This window comes from Trachypithecus francoisi, unplaced genomic scaffold (assembly GCF_009764315.1).
Source record: "Trachypithecus francoisi isolate TF-2019V2 unplaced genomic scaffold, Tfra_2.0 Lachesis_group5, whole genome shotgun sequence".
Classification (NCBI taxonomy): Eukaryota; Metazoa; Chordata; class Mammalia; order Primates; family Cercopithecidae; genus Trachypithecus; species Trachypithecus francoisi.
In genome coordinates this window covers 54945620-54970105 of record NW_022681470.1, presented here as the reverse complement: position 1 = coordinate 54970105, position 24486 = coordinate 54945620, and the positions used below count along the sequence as shown (strand labels likewise).

Sequence of the window (24486 nt, the reverse complement as noted above, 5' to 3'; positions counted from 1 at the left end):
CAGCACTCAGGAATGTGCTTTAAGATAAAGCCAGCACGTACTCTTTGTCCCTTCAAGCCTAGTGTGACTTGATAAGCTAGAAATAGGCTAGGTCTCTAAAATACTCTTGATAGAACAGAGCTACCATACTAGCCCCAGACTTTTACGTGACAGAGAAGTAATAACAATAACAATAACAATAATAATAATAGCAGCAGCAGATACATTTACATAGCCTTACAATGTGTGAGGCATTCTTCTAAGTTCTTAATAAATATTAATTAATTCAATAATTACAACATCCCTATAAAGTAGGTCATATTATTACTTTGTTTTTTAGAAAATGTGGCGCAGAGGAGTAACTGGCCCAAGGAGAAACAGTTTTTAAGCTACTATTATTTAAGGGTTTCTATTAATTGCAGCTGAACTTAAACCCAATTAATATGCCCTTAGAAAAGAAGGTGAAACAATTTTTATGTGGGGTTGATATCCAAGGTCTGACTGCAAATCCCACTTTCTTTGATGGATCCCCCCCAGAAATAGGTCAGGCTGCTCTAGAGTCTCTTTCTACCTCCTTTTACTCATGTCCAGAGACACAGGATCAAGCATGGTCTGCTCAGAGAATCAAACAGCAAAACTTGACTTACAGAAGACAAGTATCTTGGTCCCTTTCCAAGTTGGTTTTGGGGTTAGATATTTAAGCTGACCAGTGGAAACATCACCAAGTAAACCAGTTTCAGAATTATGATCACTAATCATCTACTATTTATTACATATCTACCAGATAAGTCTTGCATTGAGGTCTTTAGTTTAAAATATCTAATATCCCTACATGTTTAACAGACAATTCTATTAGAAAAAAACAAAACAAAACATTAAGACAATTTTTTAAAAACTTACCTTGATCATTCTGGATAGGTCACCAGCATCTGCTAGTTCCAAAACTATGTTTAGTTCATTATCTTCAATGAATGATGCATAATATTTTATTACATTTGGATGGTTGAGTTGCTGAGAAAATAAAACAGGCATCAGAAAGTTTTCTTACTGTAAATTTCTAAGAGTCACAGTTTTGTAACTTAAGAACAAACTTAACTGTATTTTTTAAATTATAGAAATCTTAACATGACAGTATATAGTATATTTTTCTTTAGTGAATTTTGAAACAAATACTACAATTATTAAAAGTAAAACTAGGTATAATTTTACCTTAATATTATTAGAAATAATATATTTTACATTTAAATCTTAATTTAAAAGTACTGCTAAGCCCAATAAGCATATCAACAGATGCAAGAAGTAAATGAGAGAATTAGGTCACCAACTGCTAAAAATTACATCCTCAAAATGAGAACTTTCATTTAGGAACACTCAATGATAAAGTAGCCCTTTTTACTCCTATTTAGAAGTTATGGCTGGTCCTAGAATAACTCCAGCTAGCAGACAAAACACAGCTGGTATCTACTATACTATATCTAACTATTGCTTTTATATCAAATAATATACAGGACTTATTTATGTGAGCCAATTCATAAAATAATCCCTAAGAAAAATTTTACCTTGTAGAAATATATGTATCAGTCCCTACTCATTTACAGTCCTTTTGTTCAATCTTTAAACACATTAATATGAAATGAATTGTTTCTCTGAGAAATTATGCAGAAAGTATGGGTGACTTTCTTCTTTCTACTTAAAGTTTTCTCCGCAAATTTTCTATGATGACATGTTATTTCTACAGTAAAAGTTCACATATATTTAAGCCAGCCACTTCATGTGCCAAGAGATAACTACAACTAACAGAATAGTCAGAAAACATTGTTTTGACCTTACTTTTTTCCTTTTTGCATAAATCTGGTTTATTTTAGGCAGTAACACAAATGGATGGCATAAAAAACAGCCAAATTTTAACTATAAGTTAAAAATACAACATAAGCCACAGCATTTCTCAAAAGAAACTTCACTATAAACGAATCAGTGCAGAAATAATTGAGGTCTCAGTCATATTTTTAGTAGATGAGAAACTAAAAAGCTAATTCCTGGCATACTCTTTAGATGCACTCTGTCTAAGTCTGGAAAAAGGTTTTGAAACATTAGAAAATGCATGTGAACCATTTTGATTAGTCCACATTTTCAATATAATTCATGTTGAGATAATACTAATTTGCATTTATATTACTTAACCTTTAGAATATATCTTGTTGGGGTGGTCAAGAAAAAAAATTTTTCAGTATTTCATGCCTGTTTTATCTATTTCCTAGTTTGAAATGAGAAAAAAAAAGCTGGTCCTACCAAATGTTCTGATTATATTAACAATAAATCCAAAAAATAACTATATTCTTCAATATACTGAAATTCAACCTTACATAATATTACTTGAAATCAGTGTAGCGTAAGTCTTAAAAACCTTTTTGTGTTTAAGTGTGATATTTTAGTAAATCACTTTTATCACCATATTATGTTCAAAAGAGTCAATAGTTCATTAATTACCTTAAGAAGATCTATTTCTTTGATGCAATCAGCACGTGCTTTGGCATCCATTAAATCAAATATCTAAAAATAGGACCCAGAATTATTTAATAAAATAATAACCTATGGTTCAAGCTATCATGTAAATTCATTTTAATACTCTACATGTAATTATATGTACACTAAGGAATTTTCTTTCTGATTAGCTTTTATTTATTATGGAGGTCTGTAGGTATCTTATGTTACCAACCACGCTTACATTTTCAGCAGTCAGTATTTAAAAAATGGATAAAGAGACCAGTTAGATACCCCTTGACACTAAGGTCTTAAGTTCCAAAGAACAAAATTAAAGTTGTGATTATTAAGATGATAAAGTAATAGCTAATATATGTTGAGCAATTAATATATGCTAAATGTACTGCGCAACCTTATGAGGATGATAATAGTAGTATTCCCATTTTACAGATGAAGAAGAGAAGCTTTAGAAAGCTAAGGAGACTGACAAAAGGTCACACAGCTAATCAACAGAGCAAGCAGAATTCATTCTTAGAATTATCCATCTAGAACCCAAGCAGTGAACTATTAATCTGTTCCATCAAATCATGTCCAAAAGGTCTGATGTATGCATTTTTGACAAGGGTGCTATCATTTCAAGGGGGTGAAATTTGGTTCTTTGAGGAGAAGGGTAACAAAATTTTACTCTATTAAGTATAGATACACATACAGTACTGCACATAAACAGATGTACTGTATTTGTGGAATTAACATTTCATGGGTAGAGGTAATTGGGAAGAAATGCCTAAAAAGGCAGTTTGGAGGGAAGATAACGAAGTAAAGTTTGAAAAATATTAACCTACCATTAAAAACATAAAAATAAAAAATACAATCAAAAAGGTATTTCATGTGTCTCTGAAAACACAAATCTCTCAAAGTTCTAAGTGTGTGGAAAATAACATTTAAAAAAGCAATATCTTAGAGACTGGAAAAAAAATATATAAGTCAGTACTGCAAGCTGATTAAAACCCTAGTGACATAACAAATTTTAAAAAATGACATTTTTAGTAATCAGCTTGATCAAGTCTTCCTGATTCAGCCAGCTAACATTCCAAGAAAAGGTACAAAGTCAAAGGAGTGGCAGAATCCAAGTCCTTTTAATTAGAGAAGTAGTTATTAGACACTACCAGAGCGGGCTGGCCTCTTTACACGTGATGCTTTGAAATTCATTGCAATCTTATAAGATAGGTAGTATTGGCCACAATAACAAGATGAGGATTGAGGCTCAAAAAGATTAAATAATATGCTTATGATCATAAAACTAGTAAATGACAGAATCTTGAAGCCAGGTTGTTCTAGCTCCACAGTCAGTGTTTTCTCAATGAGCCAGGCTGTCATGAAGTCTAATGCATACACAACTAGCTAAGAAGTATTAAAATACATGTGTGTACAAAGTGTAGTATTAGACACCTAAGGAAGAAATTCCTCCCATGTAGGGAGGTGGTAGCATTAGAGGTGAACCTTGAAAGAATTATAGGATTCTGCTAGAGAGAAACAAAACATATCTAATGCATAAAAGTAAATATGGAATAAGGGTATACAATTACAGCTTATGAGAGGCAACTTTTTCTAGATATTATTCTTACTATCCAAAGATACACAAAGTTCTAATTTTTCTTAATTAAAAAAAAAAAAACCATGAAGATATTAGATAAGATTATAAAGCAAAAATAAAATCCATAAACTCACTGCCTTAAAGAATTTTAGCTTTGGCTCAGTGCCTTCTATTTCTTGTACAAATGCATGTGCTTTTTACGTAGTGAAAATAGCAGTATATAAAATGATATACAGGCTGGGCGCGGTGGTTCACACCTGCAATCCCAGCACTCTGGGAGGCCAAGGTGGGCGGATCACGAGGTCAGGAGATCGAGACCATCCTGGCTAATATGGTGAAAACCCGTCTTTACTAAAAATACAAAAAAAAAAAATTAGCCGGGTGGGGTGGCTGGCGCCTATGGTCCCAGCTACTCTGGAGGCTGAGGCAGGAGAATGACGTGAACTCGGGAGGCGGAGCTTGCAGTGAGCTGAGATTGCACCACTGCACTCCAGCCTGGGTGACAGAGTGAGTCTGAATCTCAAAAATAATTAAAAATAAAAATAAAATAAAATAAAAAATAAAACTATATATATGCTTTTTCACCAACATTATTTTGGTTCTACTACTTCTAATGAAAACTTCAAGTATCAAATTTACGTTCCGCAACTTTTAATGTAAAATAGTTGAGCACTGCATACTGTTTAAGATTTGAAAAAATATAGAGCCTTAACTTAGTTAATGGTTTACAAAAAGAGACAGACTAGATTACATCAAGGTTTCTCCCACTTCATCAAATAACAGAAGAAGAAATACGTATGCCGGTACATATATTGAAGAGAGTTAACTTCTATTTCTCCATTAGCAGTAATTCTAACCATGTCAGCCACAGTGAACTCATGTTAACTATCATGATTTCAGAATGGAAGAGAATGCAACACAATGAAACAATAGCAAGGAAAGGAAAAGGGGCTGGGGTGGGGTGGGGGAAGGAAAGGACTATGAGTGGCAAATCACTATCACGAAGTTTGCATAAACTATCTAGTGAGACATGTTTTGGCAAATATTAAGCTGTTGTACACATCAAGTTGTGACAAAATGAGCTAGATATAAATGGACACCAATAGCAGGGGTTAAAAAAATACCAGTATTAAAGAACACACGATATGACACCACTTATGGAGGAAGGAAAAACCTTGTGGAAATTTTCTCCAAGAGCATCATAGTTTTAACTGTACACACAAATGATTAATGTGAATAACCTGATCCTGAGTACAGACAAGCTTAAACTGTTAAATGTCCACCCTTTCTACATATAAAAATCCACGCTGAATGCCACCTTACTATCAGATTTTATTACAGGTACAAATAAGAAAACCATCTTGCAGTCCTTTAAGATGCACAGTGTCAGATGCAGAATGCAGACTGCAACACAGAAAATTAACATGCAACTTGTAAGTGCTACTTGTTCAAAGTGATGTAAGAACCTTAATGGGGGTGAGTATGGCTGGCTGGAAGGGCTCTCAATAACTGATTTATGTAAGCAGGAATGCGTAATGCCATTCAGAAAAAAATATATATATACACACACACACATATACATACATATATATATACACACATATATATATGTAAAATCAAAAGTTCTTGAATTGAAGGAATAAGCTTTACATTTAGCAATTTCACATAGAAATGCCATTCATTCCCCCAAAGGGATTACTATATTAACATGTTAAACAATAAAACAAACACTAATAGAAATAGAAAACTTTTAACTTGATATCAGTTATAGGTATGAAACACACACACACAGACTACTTGTACTTTAAATCTAAATGGCATGAGAAAGAACTGATTCTTGACACATCATGAATGCTGATGTCCTTCTCAGGAAATGCTATTTACAAGGAATTTGAGATAACTCAAAGATACACTGGGAAGCACAAAACTATAAGTATATTAGATCTTGATGGAATTCCTGGTATTTTTGTTTGTTTGTTTTAGGAGACAGGGAAAGAATAATGCCCATACAGTACCAGTAATTAAAATGAATAAAACCACAAACTTGGAGACATATATGTATCTAATCTCTCAGTAATCAATGTCTCTCTGATGTGGAACATTTTTAAAAAACAAAGGAGGGTGAGTGAGATGAGAATGAATAATTTATGTATAAGAGTTTTAGGAAACCATAATGAGATACAACATATCAAGATAGAAACATGCTACATAGAAAATCTTTAATTCAAGTTACAAAAATTAATTTAGAATTACAATTTGACTTTTATTTTTAACTGAATTTTCAATAATATCAAAAGTTACTCCTTAAACGCAGCGAGAAATAAGCATTGTTGGCACATCTAAAGCAAAACTAAATTCTGAGTCAAATATATTTACAAATACACTTAACTGGAAATTCAGAAGTATCTTTCTTTTTCTCTTAGCCAACAAGTCAAGACGAAAATAAATAATGAATATTTAGATTACGTCATTCCCAAACAAAAATTCAAAGCTGTCCGATGATTTTATGAGCAAGAAAAAGCAGTATGTCTTGGGTGAAAATATGGACTTTGTAAGAATATTTTGCATATAACATGTACAAACAAGTCTTCAGGAGGCATCATTTTCATTCAGCTCTACCAAAGTTTCTTCAGGTTTTTAAAATCATTTTATACTTGTTAAGAGCAAGGGATGAGCTGTGGTTAGGCAAGTAATGACTGATAAATTCTTGGTATTCTCTGAATCATTTTAAAGGTTTTCTTTTGTCATCTTAAAATTTTGCCAAAATTACTCATAGCTAATGAAACTGAAAAGGTTAACACTAGATTTCTTTAAAAGGAAACAAAATCCTTCAAGTAACTTAACAGAAATATCCCCTTAAAAGGGCATATGTTAAATTGTTAGAAGAAAGACCATTTAAAATGCAGAAAACAAAGTACTTAAAAATATATACTAAGCAAATTTTTTTGGTGTTGTTTTTGTTTTTGTCATTTTTGTTTTTTGAGACAGAGTCTTGCTCTGTCTCCAGGCTGGAGTGCAGTGGTGTGATCTCGGCTCACTGCAAACTCCGCCTCCCAGGTTCAAGCGATTCTCCTGCCTCAGCCTCCAAGTAGCTGGGACTACAGGCGTGTGCCACCACGCCCAGCTAATTTTTGTATTTTTAGTAGAGATAGGATTTTACCATGTTGGCCAGGATGGTCTTGATCTCTTGACTTCGTCATCCGCCCGCCTCGGCCTCCCAAAGTACTGGGATTGCAGGCGTGAGTCACCGCGCCCAGCTCTACAGCTGGAACCTTCCTATCACTACTTTTCAGATGACGGACTCCTTATCCTCCACCTCAGCTTAAATTTCACATTCTCAGAGAGGCCTTTGCTGCACACTCTATCTAAAATGCTCTCCTCCATCTAGTTTGTCTCTAATAACACAGTATGGTCATTTCCTTTTTGGCTATAATTATTTGATTTATTTTTTGCTATAATTATTTGATTTATTGTCTATTTCCCACACAAAAATGTCGGATTTAATTATTGTGTCCCAGTATTGTGTCCCTAGTGTCGAGTACAGTGTCTGCCATATAGTAGTTTAACCCCAAAATGTTAAACATTCCACAAATCTGGAAATCTTCTGTTTCTTATGTGCTTAGAAATGCTTAAGATTGCAAGTACAAGTAATTAAAATTAAAAAGCTTTAATTTTTAAGATAAAAGCGTATTCCACCTTGACAAGTAAAAACTAACATTAATTTACTAAATTGTTCTGTATTTTTTAATGTCATTTATGAATTATTCTTACAAATGCTTAGTTTCCATTTATTCAAATAACAATTGGAAATTTGAAAGGAAGTCTATAGAGATTAAATGATGAAGTTCATAAAAGCTACAAGATAAATTTGTTAATCACAATGAACACCAAAAAAGAGACTGAATACAGAGCACAGAGGTTATGAATATATTAAAATCACTCTATATATTATGGAAGTGCTATCATTGTCCACAAATTTCTGATCATATATAATCCTAATTTCTAATTATATGCAAACATGCAGAATCTAAAATTAACATGGGTAAAAAAGTAACTTATTAATAGAAATTAAAAAGTTATTTGCTTGAAAAATACTTGAAAGCAACTAGCAAACGTAAGTAAATAAAAGGTAAGCATTCAATATCAAAGAATACTTTGGGGAAGACTTTTTGAGATCACCTGAATCAAAAGGTGAATCTGAACAATATTATCACTTTATGTTTATTTGTATAAATACATAAAGTTTCTTTTTAGCTTTTCTTCCTAAAAGAATTCTCACTGACAATGGCTGCCACACAGTAAAATAGTGTTACCTAGAAATATAGTTAAGAGCAAGCAAAGAGAAATTAAGTATTAATGAACAAAGAATCAAAATACCTCACGTATTATTTAAAAATGAGAGTAACAATGGTCAAAGAACTAAGAAACAGCGAGACCCAAAATTCACACTACTGTAACACTATGTCAGATTGATAAAATAAAAACCAACTTCAATCCTATAGCTCTAATCAATGAGCAAAATATAAGAGATTGCATATACCAGATCAAAAAAAGTTTCTGATAATCTTCCAACATAAAGAACGTAAGTTTTGAGAGCCCGCTCACAAACTCTGTGAAGCCTCTTTCCTAAGCTCCTCCTCACACCTGTACTCTTCAAGGCTGCTCCTATCACAGTGCTTATCTCATTATGTTAGAGGTGTCTTTGTTGTAACCCCACTAGAATCCCATGAGTCTCATTATGTTTATCTTAATCTTCCTAAAGCCTTACCCACTGACCAATAAACACGAGGTGGTCAATAAATACTGGAGGAATGGATTCAATGATCAGCAGGAAGGGAAGCACTGAAGAAGGAGGCAAGAGAGAAAAACAAAGTTGGTACAGAGAATTTCACAATTGTTCTATTAGTTAAGGCACCATCTTATTTTTTTGCAAATGAACCATGATGGGATACAGGTACATTTTCAAAAAGATTGGTTAATGTTGCCATATACTGTAGGCTCTCAGATCACTTTATGATTTCCAAGAAGTAACATGCATTTAGCACACACACTCTTCTGTCCCATACAGGTAACAGGCAAACCTGCAGTAAAATGGCCAGAGCTGAGCATATCCTTTGTTAACGGCCCTGAATAAGTGAACTAAATGGAGTGGCACAAAGTAGGGAAGGGTCTTAAAAACTAAGCTGAGGATTCTGGATGTTATCTCATTAAAACTTTGTAAGCAGATAAATGAATGATAAAACCAATACTTTAGCTTATGAACTCAACCGAAGTATTCAAGGAGTCTAGTGGACCTGGGAATGGTAATACAGTTCTTGAGACAAGTAATATAGCCTTAAAATAAAAAGTTGCATGAAAAAATTCAATATGTAATTCTTTAAGGATTTTTGTAAAGAGTTAGGTTAGCATTTTTCAAAAGGAAAAGCATTGGTCAGCAATATTTTAAATTTTTTTTATTTTAAGCTGCAGAGATGACTTTTTAAAAAGAAAGAACCATAGGTTTTCCTGATCAGCACAAGTGTAATACATCACAAGAATCAATAATATGTTTAAAATGCAAATATATTTCTCTTTACAAAGATTTAAGGCACTGTTCCCTCATAAATAAGCTAAGAATATATTCACAATATCATTTCTCTCTTCTATGAAGCAATTAGGCTTAAACTAGAAGATGTCACAATATCAACACTAAAGCAGAAAGGAATGGGATAATCCAAAAGAATAAACTTTAACTTCCTACAGTAATTTGAGGTTTATCACAGCGTAAAACAGAGGCAGCTAGAGGATAATATCCAATTAATACTGAAGGGAAATACAATTGTGCAAATTAACTCACACTTATCCAAATTTCCAATCAATAGAAAAATGCAGCAAGAGCTTTTTATCTGCCTCCCTCCACCCCTTCCTCCATTCTTTCTATTTCTAATGAGAAGGTTCTGCAATGTAAAAAATAATCACTAGAGACAGAACTGAGCCCTCCTTTCCACACTCAGATTCAGAGAAGGGATCCAAGAGTCCCCAGAGACCTCCAAATGTATCTCAATCCATCCATGCTCCCGTCTTCACACTCTGTGGCAGATTGGCAGCTATGTTCTCTCCACTCTATTCTGTATGCTGAGCTTGAAATTTTAGTTTGAAAATAATGGATTTTGAAGATTGTTACCCTACTTGAGAGTCCACAGTACATCCTCGATTGCCTACAGTTCAAATTCCTCTGCCTGGTTCCAATGCTCACCACAATCTGGGCTCACATTTATAGCCTGGCTTAAGTTCCAATTCCACCAATTCCAACAGCTCAAATTGACATCTCCATTCTGTGAATTCTTATTTAAATCAGGAACCCATGCCACAGGGTTTAACATTAAATTGTTCTAGATAGACTCTTTTTCCCCTGGAGGGCAGGAATAATACCACTAGTTTCTTTTTTATTTCCCTGGGTGCTCAGAGATCATAGTACAAATTTAATACATTTCAAAAATGAATCAAAGAGTTCTTTTGTAAGGGAATAATTGTTCCAAAAGTAATCTCTTTCATAAACACTAATAACTACATTCCATATTGTGTTTTCTTAAGCTCTGAGTGGCATATGAAAACAGAGAAGACTGCAATTCTTATATGCTGCTGGTGAAAACTTACACCAGTTCAACTCTGGAAAACAACTTGGCAGTAACTTGCAGTACACATGCATCCCCTGTGGCTCAATCATTTCCATTCTTAAGCACAAACAAGAGAGAAATTCTTGTATGTGTATACTAGGAAAGACATGAGAATATCAGAGAAGCATTGTTTGTAATAGCAAATAACTGTAAACGACTTAAACAGCAATCAACAAGAACAGTTGAATATTATACAGTAGCAAAGGGATAAACTACAGTGCATGCACCAACACAGACTAAGTGCTCAAACATGATGCTATCTGAAAAAAAGCAAGCTCTGTGAGAGAGTGTGTGTGTGTGATACATATATAAAACATGCTTCATTTATGTAAAGTTCAAAAAAATGCAAAAGTAAACAATAGACTTTATTTTAGAAGTTCATACTAGTGTAGGAAAATCTATGAAGAAAAACAAAGGAATGATAAACATTACATTCAGGATATGGTTATCTCTGAGGGAAGGGAGTGGCACACACATGTCAAAAATATTTTTAATGTTTATTTCTTAAGCTGGCTTGTGGATATGGGGATATCTCTATTATTGTTTACATCTAACACATACACCAGATAAAACCTTTTATAAATCATTACTGTTTCATTTTTAAATGTAAATTAAAACTGTTCATCTCTATATTGGCTGTCACAAGTGTACTAATCACCTTAAGAAGTTTAAAGAAAAAAAAAGGACATTTAGATTTCACAGGTCTCTGCAGAAAAAAAGGTAACAGACTTGCAAAGCAAAATAGGCTATAGCACGTGTGAAGAATAACTATTATCATAATTGAAAAAGGGAAGTAAAAGTGTATGAGTCACTGTGTGATTTATTGTTTGATGTCATACACACTGGAAGGCAGAAAGACAAGTATTTTCTAGGCCAGAGGATCTCATTAGGGCAAGTGAAACTTACAGGGCTCTGGCAAGTGAGCATTCCAGGGTAGCTCAGTGGGACTGCAACTCCAGGGTTAGGGCAGGACTTGGAAAGAGTAGCTGGAGCAAGATAAATGAATTCAAGAAGACAGAAAAGGGTCTGGATTACAGAGCAAATCTGATTCCAGAATGACACAAATACAATAAGGGATTTTAAAGTTAAGGTATCAATGTTCTAATTTTATCTGCCTCGTTTTTATTTCCAAGTAAATAAAGTTCACTTCATTTTCCTTTCATTTTTTTTGCTGGTATAGTTTAACTTCCATTTACTAACTTCGGGCAGTACATTTTGTGACTCTAGTTTCTGACTACAGTGCCTACAGCTGTAGAACTTCAGTGAGTATTCCACAGCTAGTTAAATGTACAGGTAGAAGTAATGGTGATAACTCAAATCTGTCTCTTAAAATTTAGAGTTGTGAAAGCTTTTTGAGGTTCAATACCAGCTAAATTTTTAAAGCCTAGAAATAGTGTTAAAACTAATATTTCCATTCTATTCTACACTTGATTCTGGCTTTTAAAATACAACGTTCATTCTTTCCCAGCATTCTCAACTTAAGGCTATCAGTACCCAATCATTCAGGATATACTTTTATCATCTATAATTCACATAGTATAATTTTACATTGATTTATATAATTAAAATCATCTTACCTGCACTTTTTTTAAAGCTACTGGTACTCCATCCAAGAGACAGGCTGCTCTATAAACTTCACTAAATTGTCCGCGACCAATTTTCTTTTCTATTCGAAAGTTGGCTAATGTATTATAGCCCATATCCGGTCGTAAGGCCTTCTGCAATTAAAAATGTCAGAAAAATTTTCAATCACACAATATACACACAATACACACAATCACTGATATTTTCATATATGTAGGTGACACCTAGGGTAAGTTTGCAGACATCCATTCACTCAACAACAAATATTAATTGAACTTATGCCAGGCACTGTCCTATACACTGATGATACAGTAGCAGACTAGAGAGACAATAATCCCTGCACCTAAGGAACTTACATTCTAGTGAGGGGAATAAACAAGGAATATATTAGAACATATATATATATATATATGTATATTATGTGAGATAGGAAAGCCTAAAAAGAAAAAGTTAATTAAAGAAGAAGGATACAACATGAACTTTTAGATAGGAACTCCTTAGAACTTGTCTTTAGTTCACAGAATATAAACTTGTCCCACCCAATCTAGTATTTCTCTGATATTTCTTTTCTTTTGCAAAGATCTTTGAGTTGAAATGGACCTTTGGCTGTGCAAAAGCTCTTTAGTTTAATTAGATCCCATGTGTCAATTTTTGCTTTTGCTGCCGTTGCTTTTGGTGTTTTAGACATGAAGTCCTTGCCCATGCCTATGTCCTGAATGGTACTACCTAGATTTTCTTCTAGGGTTTTTATGGTATTAGGTCTAACATTTAAGTCTCTAATCCATCTTGAATTAATTTTCGTATAAGGGGTAAGGAAAGGATCCAGTTTCAGCTTTCTACTTATGGCTAGCCAATTTTCCCAGCACCATTTATTAAATAGGGAATCCTTTCCCCATTTCTTGTTTCTCTCAGGTTTGTCAAAGATCAGATGGCTGTAGATGTGTGGTATTATTTCTGAGGACTCTGTTCTGTTCCATTGGTCTATATCTCTGTTGTGGTACCAGTACCATGCTGTTTTGGTTACTGTAGCCTTGTAGTATAGTTTGAAGTCAGGTAGCGTGACGCCTCCAGCTTTGTCCTTTTGACTTAGGATTGTCTTGGCAATGCGGGCTCTTTTTTGGTTCCATATGAACTTTAAAGCCGTTTTTTCCAATTCTGTGAAGAAAGTCATTGGTAGCTTGATGGGGATGGCATTGAATCTATAAATCACCTTGGGCAGTATGGCCATTTTCACGATATTGATTCTTCCTATCCATGAGCATGGTATGTTCTTCCATTTGTTTGTGTCCTCTTTGATTTCACTGAGCAGTGGTTTGTAGTTCTCCTTGAAGAGGTCCTTTACATCCCTTGTAAGCTGGATTCCTAGGTATTTGATTCTCTTTGAAGCAATTGTGAATGGAAGTTCATTCCTGATTTGGCTCTCTGCTTGTCTGTTACTGGTGTATAAGAATGCTTGTGATTTTTGCACATTAATTTTGTATCCTGAGACTTTGCTGAAGTTGCTTATCAGCTTAAGCAGATTTTGGGCTGAGACAATGGGGTTTTCTAAATATACAATCATGTCATCTGCAAACAGGGACAATTTGACTTCTTCTTTTCCTGACTGGATACCCTTGATTTCTTTCTCTTGCCTGATTGCCCTAGCCAGAACTTCCAACACTATGTTGAATAGGAGTGGTGAGAGAGGGCATCCCTGTCTTGTGCCAGTTTTCAAAGGAAAAATTGATACATGGGATCTAATTAAACTAAAGAGCTTTTGCACAGCCAAAGAAACTACCATCAGAGTGAACAGGCAACCTACAGAATGGGAAAAAATTTTTGCAACCTACTCATCTGACAAAGGGCTAATATCCAGAATCTACCAAGAACTCAAACAAATATACAAGAAAAAAGCAAACAACCCCATCAAAAAGTGGGGAAAGGATATGAACAGACATTTCTCAAAAGAAGACATCCATACAGCCAACAGACACATGAAAAAATGCTCATCATCACTGGCCATCAGAGAAATGCAAATCAAAACCACAATGAGATACCATCTCACACCAGTTAGAATGGCAATCATTAAGAAGTCAGGAAACAACAGGTGTTGGAGAGGATGTGGAGAAATAGGAACACTTTTACACTGTTGGTGGGATTGTAAACTAGTTCAACCATTATGGAAAACAGTATGGCGATTCCTCAAGGATCTAGAACTAGATGTACCATATGACCCAGCCATCCCACTACTGGGTATATACCCAAAGGATTATAAATTACTCTACTACAAAGACACATGCACACGTTTGTTTATTGCGGCACTATTCACAATAGCAAAGACTTGGAATCAACCCAAATGTCCATCTGTGACAGACTGGATTAAGAAAATGTGGCACATATACACCATGGAATACTATGCAGCCATCAAAAAGGATGAGTTTGCATCCTTTGTAGGGACATGGATGCAGCTGGAAACCATCATTCTTAGCAAACTATCACAAGAAGAGAAAACCAAACACCGCATGTTCTCACTCATAGGTGGGAACTGAACAATGAGATCACTTGGACTCGGGAAGGGGAACATCACACACTGGGGCCTATCATGGGGAGGGGGGAGGAGGGAGGGATTGCATTGGGGAGTTATACATGATATAAACGTCATGCACATGTACTCTAGAACTTAAAGTATAATAAAAAAAAAAAAAAAAAAAGAAATGGACCTTACAAAAATATATAATCATTTAGTCCAAACTGTCAACTAATGAATGCATGAAATACTTAACTTTCTGACAGTTATTTAACTTCTGCAAAGAATATGTCCAGTGGCAAGAAGTTTACTACCGCACTATGCTGGCTGCTAGGGAAATAGAGATGAATGAGATATTATTTCTGTCTCAAATGGCTTAAGTAAATACATAGAAGAGGCTCTTCACTATGCTATGAGAGAAATAATTATAAGATATTGGGGGCAGGGGCACAGTGGCCATCCCCATTTTGAGACAAGACTCAGGTTATAAATTTTACCGATTGTCTTAGTTCTTTTGTTCACTTTTTTGTTCATGGACTCATTCATTCAGTCTTCAGTTATGGGGTAAACACTAACTGAACATCTACTACAGTCAGACACTGTCTATTGCTAAAGTTGGAATATTACCTTTTACATTCCTGATGGCATTCATTTTAGCATCTCCAGCTATGTAAAATATAACCAAAAAAAGCCTATTTTAACTATCACTTGCCCTTATATCTTCTGTTTTTTGGCTAGACATGCCTGAGCCTTTTCAAGATTCCTGGAGTACTGATGAGCACCCTCTTCCATGCCTTTTACCATTCCCCTCACACCCACAGTCCACTCTGTACTCTCCAAGCCAAACATGACGTTCTTGTGGGGCCAGGCTAGTGCACCCTCTAATGAGACTGAATATTTAAGACCTATTAATGCAAAGATGGCACTGGTTCGTGAGCACATTACATTCAGCTTAAACTCCTAGGCCTTCAAAGAAACCTTTGATAATTATGGCTGATGACCCCATAATCCGGACTTACGCAGAAGGCTATTTTGATATATGGGCCAAATTTTGCATTAACCCCTAGTACATTTTATCTTTTAATTTTACTATATCTATCATGCTAACAAAAACTATAAAATTCTGCCAAAGAGTCACTATAATTCAAATCCAATGTTTTCTCTTTAAAAAAAGAAGCAATAATTTGTTTTTGTACATTGTTTTCTTCTTCTAGAAGTCCAAAATACTGTCAAGAAAAAGATCATGCTTTCTTTAAAATACGCAAAACAACGAGAGTACAAGAAATGTTTCAAATTTCTCAAATTCATTTCATAAATATAGAACCATAAGATAATTGTTATAATTACTACAACAATGATAGAAGGTCCCATTTTCGTACCCACAACTTAGCAGGCACTGTATATCAGGACTCTAAATGCCATCAAACTCAATTCTCTCACCAATCCCATAATGTAGATGTCATCAAACCAAGTGAATGTCTAGTTGCTTCCCAAGTATAGCCTATGCCACACTGCCATGTTATTAAGCAAAGTCACCTTTAATATGACCCAACGTTATGGGAACCTACATGATGATCCACAGATATTTTCAGTGTTAAGTCTTTTGACTAAAAAAAAATAAAAAATAAAGACAAAAATGGAATAGAAATGTGTTAAAAATGAAGATGAAAAAGCATATCACACTAAGAAACATAGAACAAAAATAAAATTATCATATAAAGGGAGATAACCTGCCATGATGTTCATTTGCAAATGGATTTCTTTTCATAGCCATTGAATTTACAATTAAAAGTCAATGTGACAAAATGATATATATGTAACAAAGAAACTCACAAAGTACCACTTCTCAGATATATCCAATGGATATTTGGCTTTTTTTTTTTTTTTTTACATTTTTAACTTTAAATAAAGGGTTTTTTTTTAAAAAAAAGGAAACATGTTTTGAATTGTCTATGATTGCCTAATAATTGTTTATACTGATGCACTAATAGTCTGTGTCATCTAATAAGTATAAATCCTTCTCCCATACACAGAGATCATTCTTTCACTTAATGAAGATTTGTCGATCTCAACAGCAAAATACAGCTTCATCATTAGAAGGAACACTATCAAACAATTCAGATACTTTAAATTTGACTGGGAATTCCATCTTCTGTCTGCACAATAACTTGACAAATATTACCGTGAACTGCTAAAGCAGTGTGACAACCGCATGCTGAGAGCAAAGTCTCACTAATGTGTTTTGGCATGCAGGTTTGTAATCACACATTTACATATGCAATGACCTACATTTGCATGTCAGATCACACACTGTCTTGGTTTATTAAGACTGGGCACCTCCCTGTGCTTGGCCGCCAGAGTGGCGAAAGAGGGCCAGAGGGCGGTGTTTTTTGGCAGTTGAGGGATGAGCTGCCACCAAGGATTAGGTTGATATGGCCTGAGCATTAGACACTTCATTAGACGTAATCTGTTTAACAGTGGGCAGTGTATGTAAACTTCACAGCCCATTTGCGGCACCTTTTTCCCCCCATGGCCTTTCTTCAAAGGGCAGTGTGGGTGAGTGACAGCTTGTCTCATCTGCTCCCATGTCCTGTCACCCAGTGTAGATGTGGAAAGCTGACATGAGAAGGAGCATAGCTGCACATCTCCAACTACCCTTGTGTCTCTCTGCCACACTGCAATTTGTATAAAAATAAGCTTGTATAAGAGGAGGTCTCCTTTAGGAGATCATCAGGCAGGTAATATATACATACATATATACTTCGGTAGCGATTATAGTATATTGTTATCAATGCCACACTTCATTTTGCTGAGTTACATTCCACTGTAGGTAGCATTATATTAGGGGCTTTAAATAAAAAATGGTATCATCAAATGGGTTCCCACTCAAGTAAAGAACTATTTTTAGGAAATAGCTATAGTCTCTTTGTTGAATGATGTTCTATGTCCCATATGTTTTAAGTTACTGGGAATAAAATAACTCAGCAAAATACTGAGATTCAAATCAGCATGAAATATAAACCAAATAAAATCACTTAAATTGATGTTTTCCTGTTCTCAGTTTGGAGTGTAAACTGAGTCTCAGTTCCTTGAAGTTCCTTAATCACCCAGGTTTTTTTTTTTTTTTTTTTTCTAAGCGGCACAAAATGGCTTTTAGATTTGAGAAAAGTCACTTAGAGGACCTTCAACTTTTATGGAAGTAAAACCCCACTTTGTTTCTTCCACTATCAAATGAGGATAATGATGCCTTATCTATGACAGAAGGCTTTTCAAGTCACTTTTGCACCTCGCTATGGCCCCCTCCACCAGCTGCACCATGTATTTCCCAAGTGCACTGTGAACTCTGGCCTCATGCCCATGGCATTGCACTTGCTTATTCCCATGCCTTCTGAACAACTTCCTTTTTCACACCCAGCAAACCACAGCTCATCTTTGGGATTCAGTTCCATGTCAGCTCTTCTAAGGAATCATCTTCAACTGGCTCAGGCAGCTTTTATTGGCTTCTACCTCTGTTTCTGTAGCAATTGACAGTAGTCATTCAATTCTATCAAGACACATACAAACTCAGGCACCATGTTGGGTCCTGGATCACACATACTTTTAATTATTTGTTTATACAGCTGACTCTTGAACAATACAAGTTTGAACTGTGCAGATCCACTTATACGTAGATTTTCTTCTACTTCTCCCCTCCCTGAGACAGCAAGAAACCCCTTCTCTTTCCCCTTCTCCTCTGCCTATCCAGTGCAAAGACAATGAGGATAAAGATGAAGATCTACTTTCCACTTAATGAATATTAACTATCATTTCTCTTCTTTATGATTTCCTTATTAACATTTCCTTTTCTGTAGTTTATTGTAAGAATACATTATATAATAGACAAAACATACAAAGCATGTGTTAATTGACTGTTTCTGTTATCAATAAGGCTTCTAGTCAACAGTAGGCTATTTATAGTTAAGTTTTTAGGGAGTCAAAGTTATATATGGGTTTTTAGCTGCACAAACTACCCTCTTGTTGTTCCAGGGTCAACTATGTATATACATTTCTCCTTCCAGACACTGAGTTTCTCAAAGGTAGAGTCCAAAGGGTTTTTTTTTTTCTTAGCTTTTTATCAAAACGCCATGAAGTAGAGAATAATACTAACTCTGTTAATGTATTTGAAAGAACTAAATGAATGTAAAAGGCCCAAAATACATAGGGCATGACTATAATTATCTACAAGCTCTAAGTAGAATCTAGTAGAGAATCAGTATACTGTTCTGGATTCTTATTAACAAACTTTTTTTTTGATATGAATACACTCTAATCACATTAACAAGAGATCTTACTAACTAATTGGGATTAACTTCTACATATCGGTCTGTGTTTACTGAGTTTCCTTCACACAGATACTTTTCATTTGAAAATAAAATTCATTCCGTTTGCCACTGGTTCTTATTTTTACAGGTGCAGACTCCTTAAACAATAACTTCCCAAGACTAAATTAATTTCTTAATTTGCTTTAAATTTGAAGGCAAGGACACTTACTGAGCAATAAGATAATTCAGGATAACATTATGATGATAACCCTCTCTGGGGAAATTAGAAGAGTCACAGCATGAACTCAATAGTCTCCCCAGAGAGAAAATTATGTCCTGATAATTCCTCGAGGTATTGTTATCAATGATTTAATATACAAGCCAGTATTAATTACAATAATTAACACCATTAATAAGGTTTTCATTGTTGCTGCAAATTCATCTCTTATTGGTGATTTTCCTGTGCTACTTAATTAAATAAACTACCTTATATTTTATATTATATTGTTGCATTTCTCCAAAATTTAAAATCAACAAAACTTTAAAATAACTTTCAAATTTTATTTAGCAATAAAGCTCATGCTATTATCTTTTATCTTTGCTATACCTGATAAAGTTAAATATGGAGAGAAAAAAGCCTTTTATGGAAAGACAGAGACAGAGAGTAAAAGTGGTTGTTAACAATTTATTCATTTATTCCACAAATATTACTGGAGGGGGATATAGCACAGACACTAAAAAGGCAATAAACAAATATATAATTAAAAAAAGTGGTTACATGTATAATGAAAGACAAATTCTGAAGATATTTATATATTTTAATACTCATTTTAAAAACAGGGCTCATAAAGAAAGAGGACAGGTTGATTTGAAACCAAGTTGTTCACTCAACAAATATTTATTGAATATGTACTATGTGTACCATGCTGGGACTACTATGTGTACCATGCTGGGACTAGGGAGAGAGCTTATACCTAAGAGAAGAAAAACAATGAACAAAATAAGTGATAAGGTGATACATTCTATGGAGAAAAATATGGCAGGGTGGACATACTAGGTGAGTGGGAAGGTTCCATTTTCATTGAGTGATCAAGAAGGTGATAGTAAAGTATATACTTGAAGAAGATGAATGAGCAAGCCAATGGGAAACTACTGAAAGGCTTTAAACAGATGTGACTAAAATATTGCTGTTGGGAATAGATTAAAGGGGAAAGGAGCAAGGATGAAAACAAAGAGATCAATTAGGAAGATACTGCACTAAGATAGGTGAAAGATTAAAGTAACTTCAGAGTAGCAGCAGTGGAGAAGAAAAGAAGTGCTTAAATTCTAAATATATTTTAAAGCTTCAGCCTATGGTGAATGCTAACATTAAATATGAGATCAGAGAAACAGGAGGAAATTAGTAATGGCTCTAAGAGTTTTAGCTTCGGCAACTGGAAGGATAGATTTCCTACTGAGAAGGAGAAGATGGTGGGTTGTCATTTAGAGTTCAGTTGGGGCCGCATTAGGGTTGAAACATGCAAATTTGATGCCAAGTAGGCAAATGGTATATGAGTTTGGAATTTGGGGCAGAGGTCCAGGTTGAGATACAAATTTAAGAGTCACCAGCATAGAATCATGAGACTGGAAGAGAATACAAAGTAAGGGACATAGAGAGAAAAGAGCTCTAAGGAACTGAGCCTTAGAGCCTTAGTGGGCACTCCACTGTTAAGTGTTACCTTCTCAGAAGGTGAGAAGAAATCAATAGAGGGACCATTAAGACAAGAAAACAACAAGATTCCTGGAAGCCAAGTGAAGAACAGGTTTCAAAGAAGAGAGCATAATCAAGTCTATCAAAAGCAGCTGCTAAGTAAAATGAGGCCTGAAAACTGGCACTGGATGGAGCAGGAGAGATAACTGTGACTTGACAGGAGCAGCTTAGGTGGCACAATGGGGTAGAGAGCTTAATTAGAGTAGATTTTAGAGAGAAAGGAGAAATGGGAGACTGAACTACAGAAAAACCTTTCTGGGATCTTTGCTATAAAAGGGAGTGGAGAAATAGGTCAACTGGAAGGAAGAGTAATAGACTGTTTAAGGGGTTTTCTTTTGTTTCATTTTGTTGTTTAGAGGGGAGAAATAATAGCATAGTAGCACAGACCCAGTATAGGGGGTGCACATGGGAGGGTTGGCCTTTGAGAGCAGTGTGGATCGTTCATCTGGTAACAACAGAAAAGGCAGACGGTGTGAATACAGACTCTGGGAGGAGGACAACTATGGTAGGAGACTGTGGAGGTTTTCTTCTGACTGCTTCAGTTTCTTCAGTAAAACAGGAGCAAGGGCATCAGCTTAGAGCTAGGAGAGGAAAGGACATGTTATGGGTTTGAGGACAGAAAAGATATCAAGTGGGAGAGTTTGGAGCCAGGAAAGTAGGGAGTGGATGAGTTAAGGATGATTGCTGAGCAGCATTAGGCTTTACTTGAGTTTCATGGCCATAAATTTAACCTACAGCAAGAGTCCTCTTTCCTCAAAAAAGCTATTGCTCATTCTGTACCATCAATAAAGTTATTCAAAGAAGGAAACTGTTACTAGGAGAATGTAACATCTAAATTTCTGTAAAGACTTCCAAAAACAGAAGTACTCTGCTCAATGCCTATGACAAACACGTTGGCAAAATCAGTTGACCAAAATAAAAAAGTTAAATGACACTTATTTCACAAAGAAAGTAACTCCAGAAGATAAGCTAGAGAATAAAGAAGGTAATATAGTTATCGAGTCTAAAATTCATATCCAATAGAGTGGGATACTTTCTTTCTGGCTGGCCTACAATGAACCCTGATTACTACCCTGAACATGCTACTCAAGGTAAACTTTATTTCATCCCTCCACATTCACTTCACAGAGATGCAAAATAGTAAATGGATTACAGTCTGAACTGCCATGAAGCTTAAAGGAATGGTCAGTCTACCTTACTGGTTAAGTTGCAAGACTCCAAGATAAGATTTTCATACTTTCCACACTGTAAGAATAAGGAATATCTGTTTTTCTACCCATAGATCTGAGTGACATGTCTTTTCTCTATCGTAAGTAGCCAAAGTATTACACTATCTTCAAATTAAACAACAACAACAACAAAAAAAACCTAGGCCTCTGATCACATCACAATGAAAATTAATCCTCCTTCCAATAACTCATAAAAATTCTTAAAATTGTACTCTGATTATAATTAGTTTATAATTAACTTTTTGGAAAAAATGTGACTCTACCATAGCCATCTTCAGCCAATAACCATAAATCAAAATACTCACAAAATGTTAACTGTAAACTTCCATTGTTTAAAATTAGTCTTAAAGAGTAAAAATATTACTATTTCCCAGTCAACACCTTTTATACAATTTGAATTTTTTTTTTAAAAAAAAGCTAAATCCACCGTTCCACAAACAAGAGTCCAAAGGCAATGAAAATATACAGAACAAGAATTTAATCAAAATATCCTTTCAGTACCTTCTAGATGCTAGTGGAAGAAAACAAGAAAGGAGGAAAAAAAGGGAGGGTAGGAAAGAGTGGAGCTGATAGAAAAAATTTCAAAATACATTAATAAAGAAACATAAATCTCACATTCTAAAACAAAAGGAACTTATACTATACCAAAAATGAGTCCACATATTATGCATTATGGAGTGAGAGTATTCACTTTGAAACAAGAAAAAGAATGGATATGCCAAGATATCACTTATAATTATAACAGGGAATTGGTATCTGACACTCAGAAACCCGACTTCCTTAGTTTTCTGTTTATGCCCAGACTTCTACTACAAAAGTGAAAGAAGTCACTGGGCTAACCAGATGTTGCCATATCACCCCCATTACTCAGGTCAGTGGTGTGGAACAAAACAAAAAAAGGTTGTCAAAGCTGAGCAGAGGCTGTCCTTTCCCAGTCTTCTAAAATAATGCTACTGAGAGCAGTAACGTTTTTCAAAGACTTAATAAGCAATAATACCTATAAACTCCTGTCAGGTAATCTTTCTTTCACTGTCTCACACCATCAGTGTGAATGCAGAGAGGAGGAAAAAGAAATCTATCTCCCTTCCCCCACCTGCCACAAGGCAGCTAGAACCTGGGATGACACTTGCCTGTTTCCAACAGGGAAAGAGGTCCACCCACACAGGAGTAGCAGCAGGAGGCATAAACGAAAGGAACAGTGTGAAAAGAAATGCAGAACCGCTTCTATAATTTTGAAATTTATACTGTGGGGCAGCCCAGTGTCTCACAGGAAAACAATCACTTTTATTTTCCCCTCCTACTGCCAATCCGACCTTTCCTGGTTGGTGAGTCAGTAGGAGGCAAAAATGAAAGCGCTTACTTTTTTCCTCTTTGAAACAGAAGGTTGTTAAAAACTATGAATCTCAAAATCTCAAAACATGAACTACCTAATTTTTAGAGGTGTTATTTTGTTGTCTTTGCTGGAAATAATATAATATGAAACAATAATGTTTGTATATGTGTGTAAAATGAGTCCTAAGAGGTCTATATTTAATAGATATGTTTATTATAACCTTGATAATATAATTTATGACCATAACATAAATATATATGGGGACTTAAAAAAAAAATCTTCTTGAAATTAAAATATTGGTCTTACTTTAAGCTAACGGGTCTTTTTACTCAATATAGAGAATTCAGACAGGTATAACAAAGAAAAGCAATGTAATAGTGCAATTAAGTAAAGGACTCATTTCATTGAGTCCCTGGATGGTTTCAATTACATATTCTTATTGAGCCCCTGCTACATGTGAGAAACTGAAGTACCACAGGGCATCCAAGGTAAGTAAGACACAGTCCTTTCCCTCAAGGAGATTTTAATCTAGTAAGAGAGATAAGAAAAATGCCCATATAAAAATGACACCAAAGTATCAGAAATACCAGAAGAGAGATGCAAAGAAGATACCACCACATTTCCAAGGAAAGATACTGCTTTCACAGGATCAGACAAAGCTTTATGGTAGAGACGGCTTTGTTGATGGTTCTTAAAGGACGGGCAGGATTTAGAAAACTGGAGGGGAAGATGGAGGGTACAAAATGAACAAAGTCACAGAAGCAGAAAAGATCATTTTTTTATAGATGGTTATTCTCTGAACAGTGCTTCTGCGAGAAGTCAATAGATGCACTAAAAATAAAAAAAGGATTCCATAGACAAATTAAGTTTGGAAAACACTAAAGCCTATACCACTCTTTAAAATTCATTCACAATGCACACTAGTGTAGGAAAGGCTCTGAGGAAGTACTGCCACAAAGTTGCTGTTTTCCCCAAGTCTCCTAAACCTATTTGACTATAGAACTCTTGTGAAAGAACACTTACCAATTGCCCAAATGTTTTCAGAAATACTATCCAAACAAAACTGGGACAAG

General features: G+C 35.0%; 1 protein-coding gene across 2 annotated transcripts in view; it reads right to left on the bottom strand.

Annotated features, from left to right (window-relative positions):
• NEK7 (NIMA related kinase 7) overlaps window positions 1–24486 on the bottom strand; it is a 151289-nt gene that overhangs the window by 53581 nt on the left and 73222 nt on the right. The window contains exons 3-5 of one of the 2 annotated variants that reach the window (XM_033199539.1): window positions 12288–12428; window positions 2467–2529; window positions 880–990 (exon numbers count right to left, since the gene is read on the bottom strand). In XM_033199539.1, the coding sequence (XP_033055430.1) occupies window positions 880–990; window positions 2467–2529; window positions 12288–12428 (315 nt within the window). The remainder of the gene's footprint in view (window positions 1–879; window positions 991–2466; window positions 2530–12287; window positions 12429–24486) is intronic. The other variant, XM_033199540.1, reaches the window with a different exon arrangement.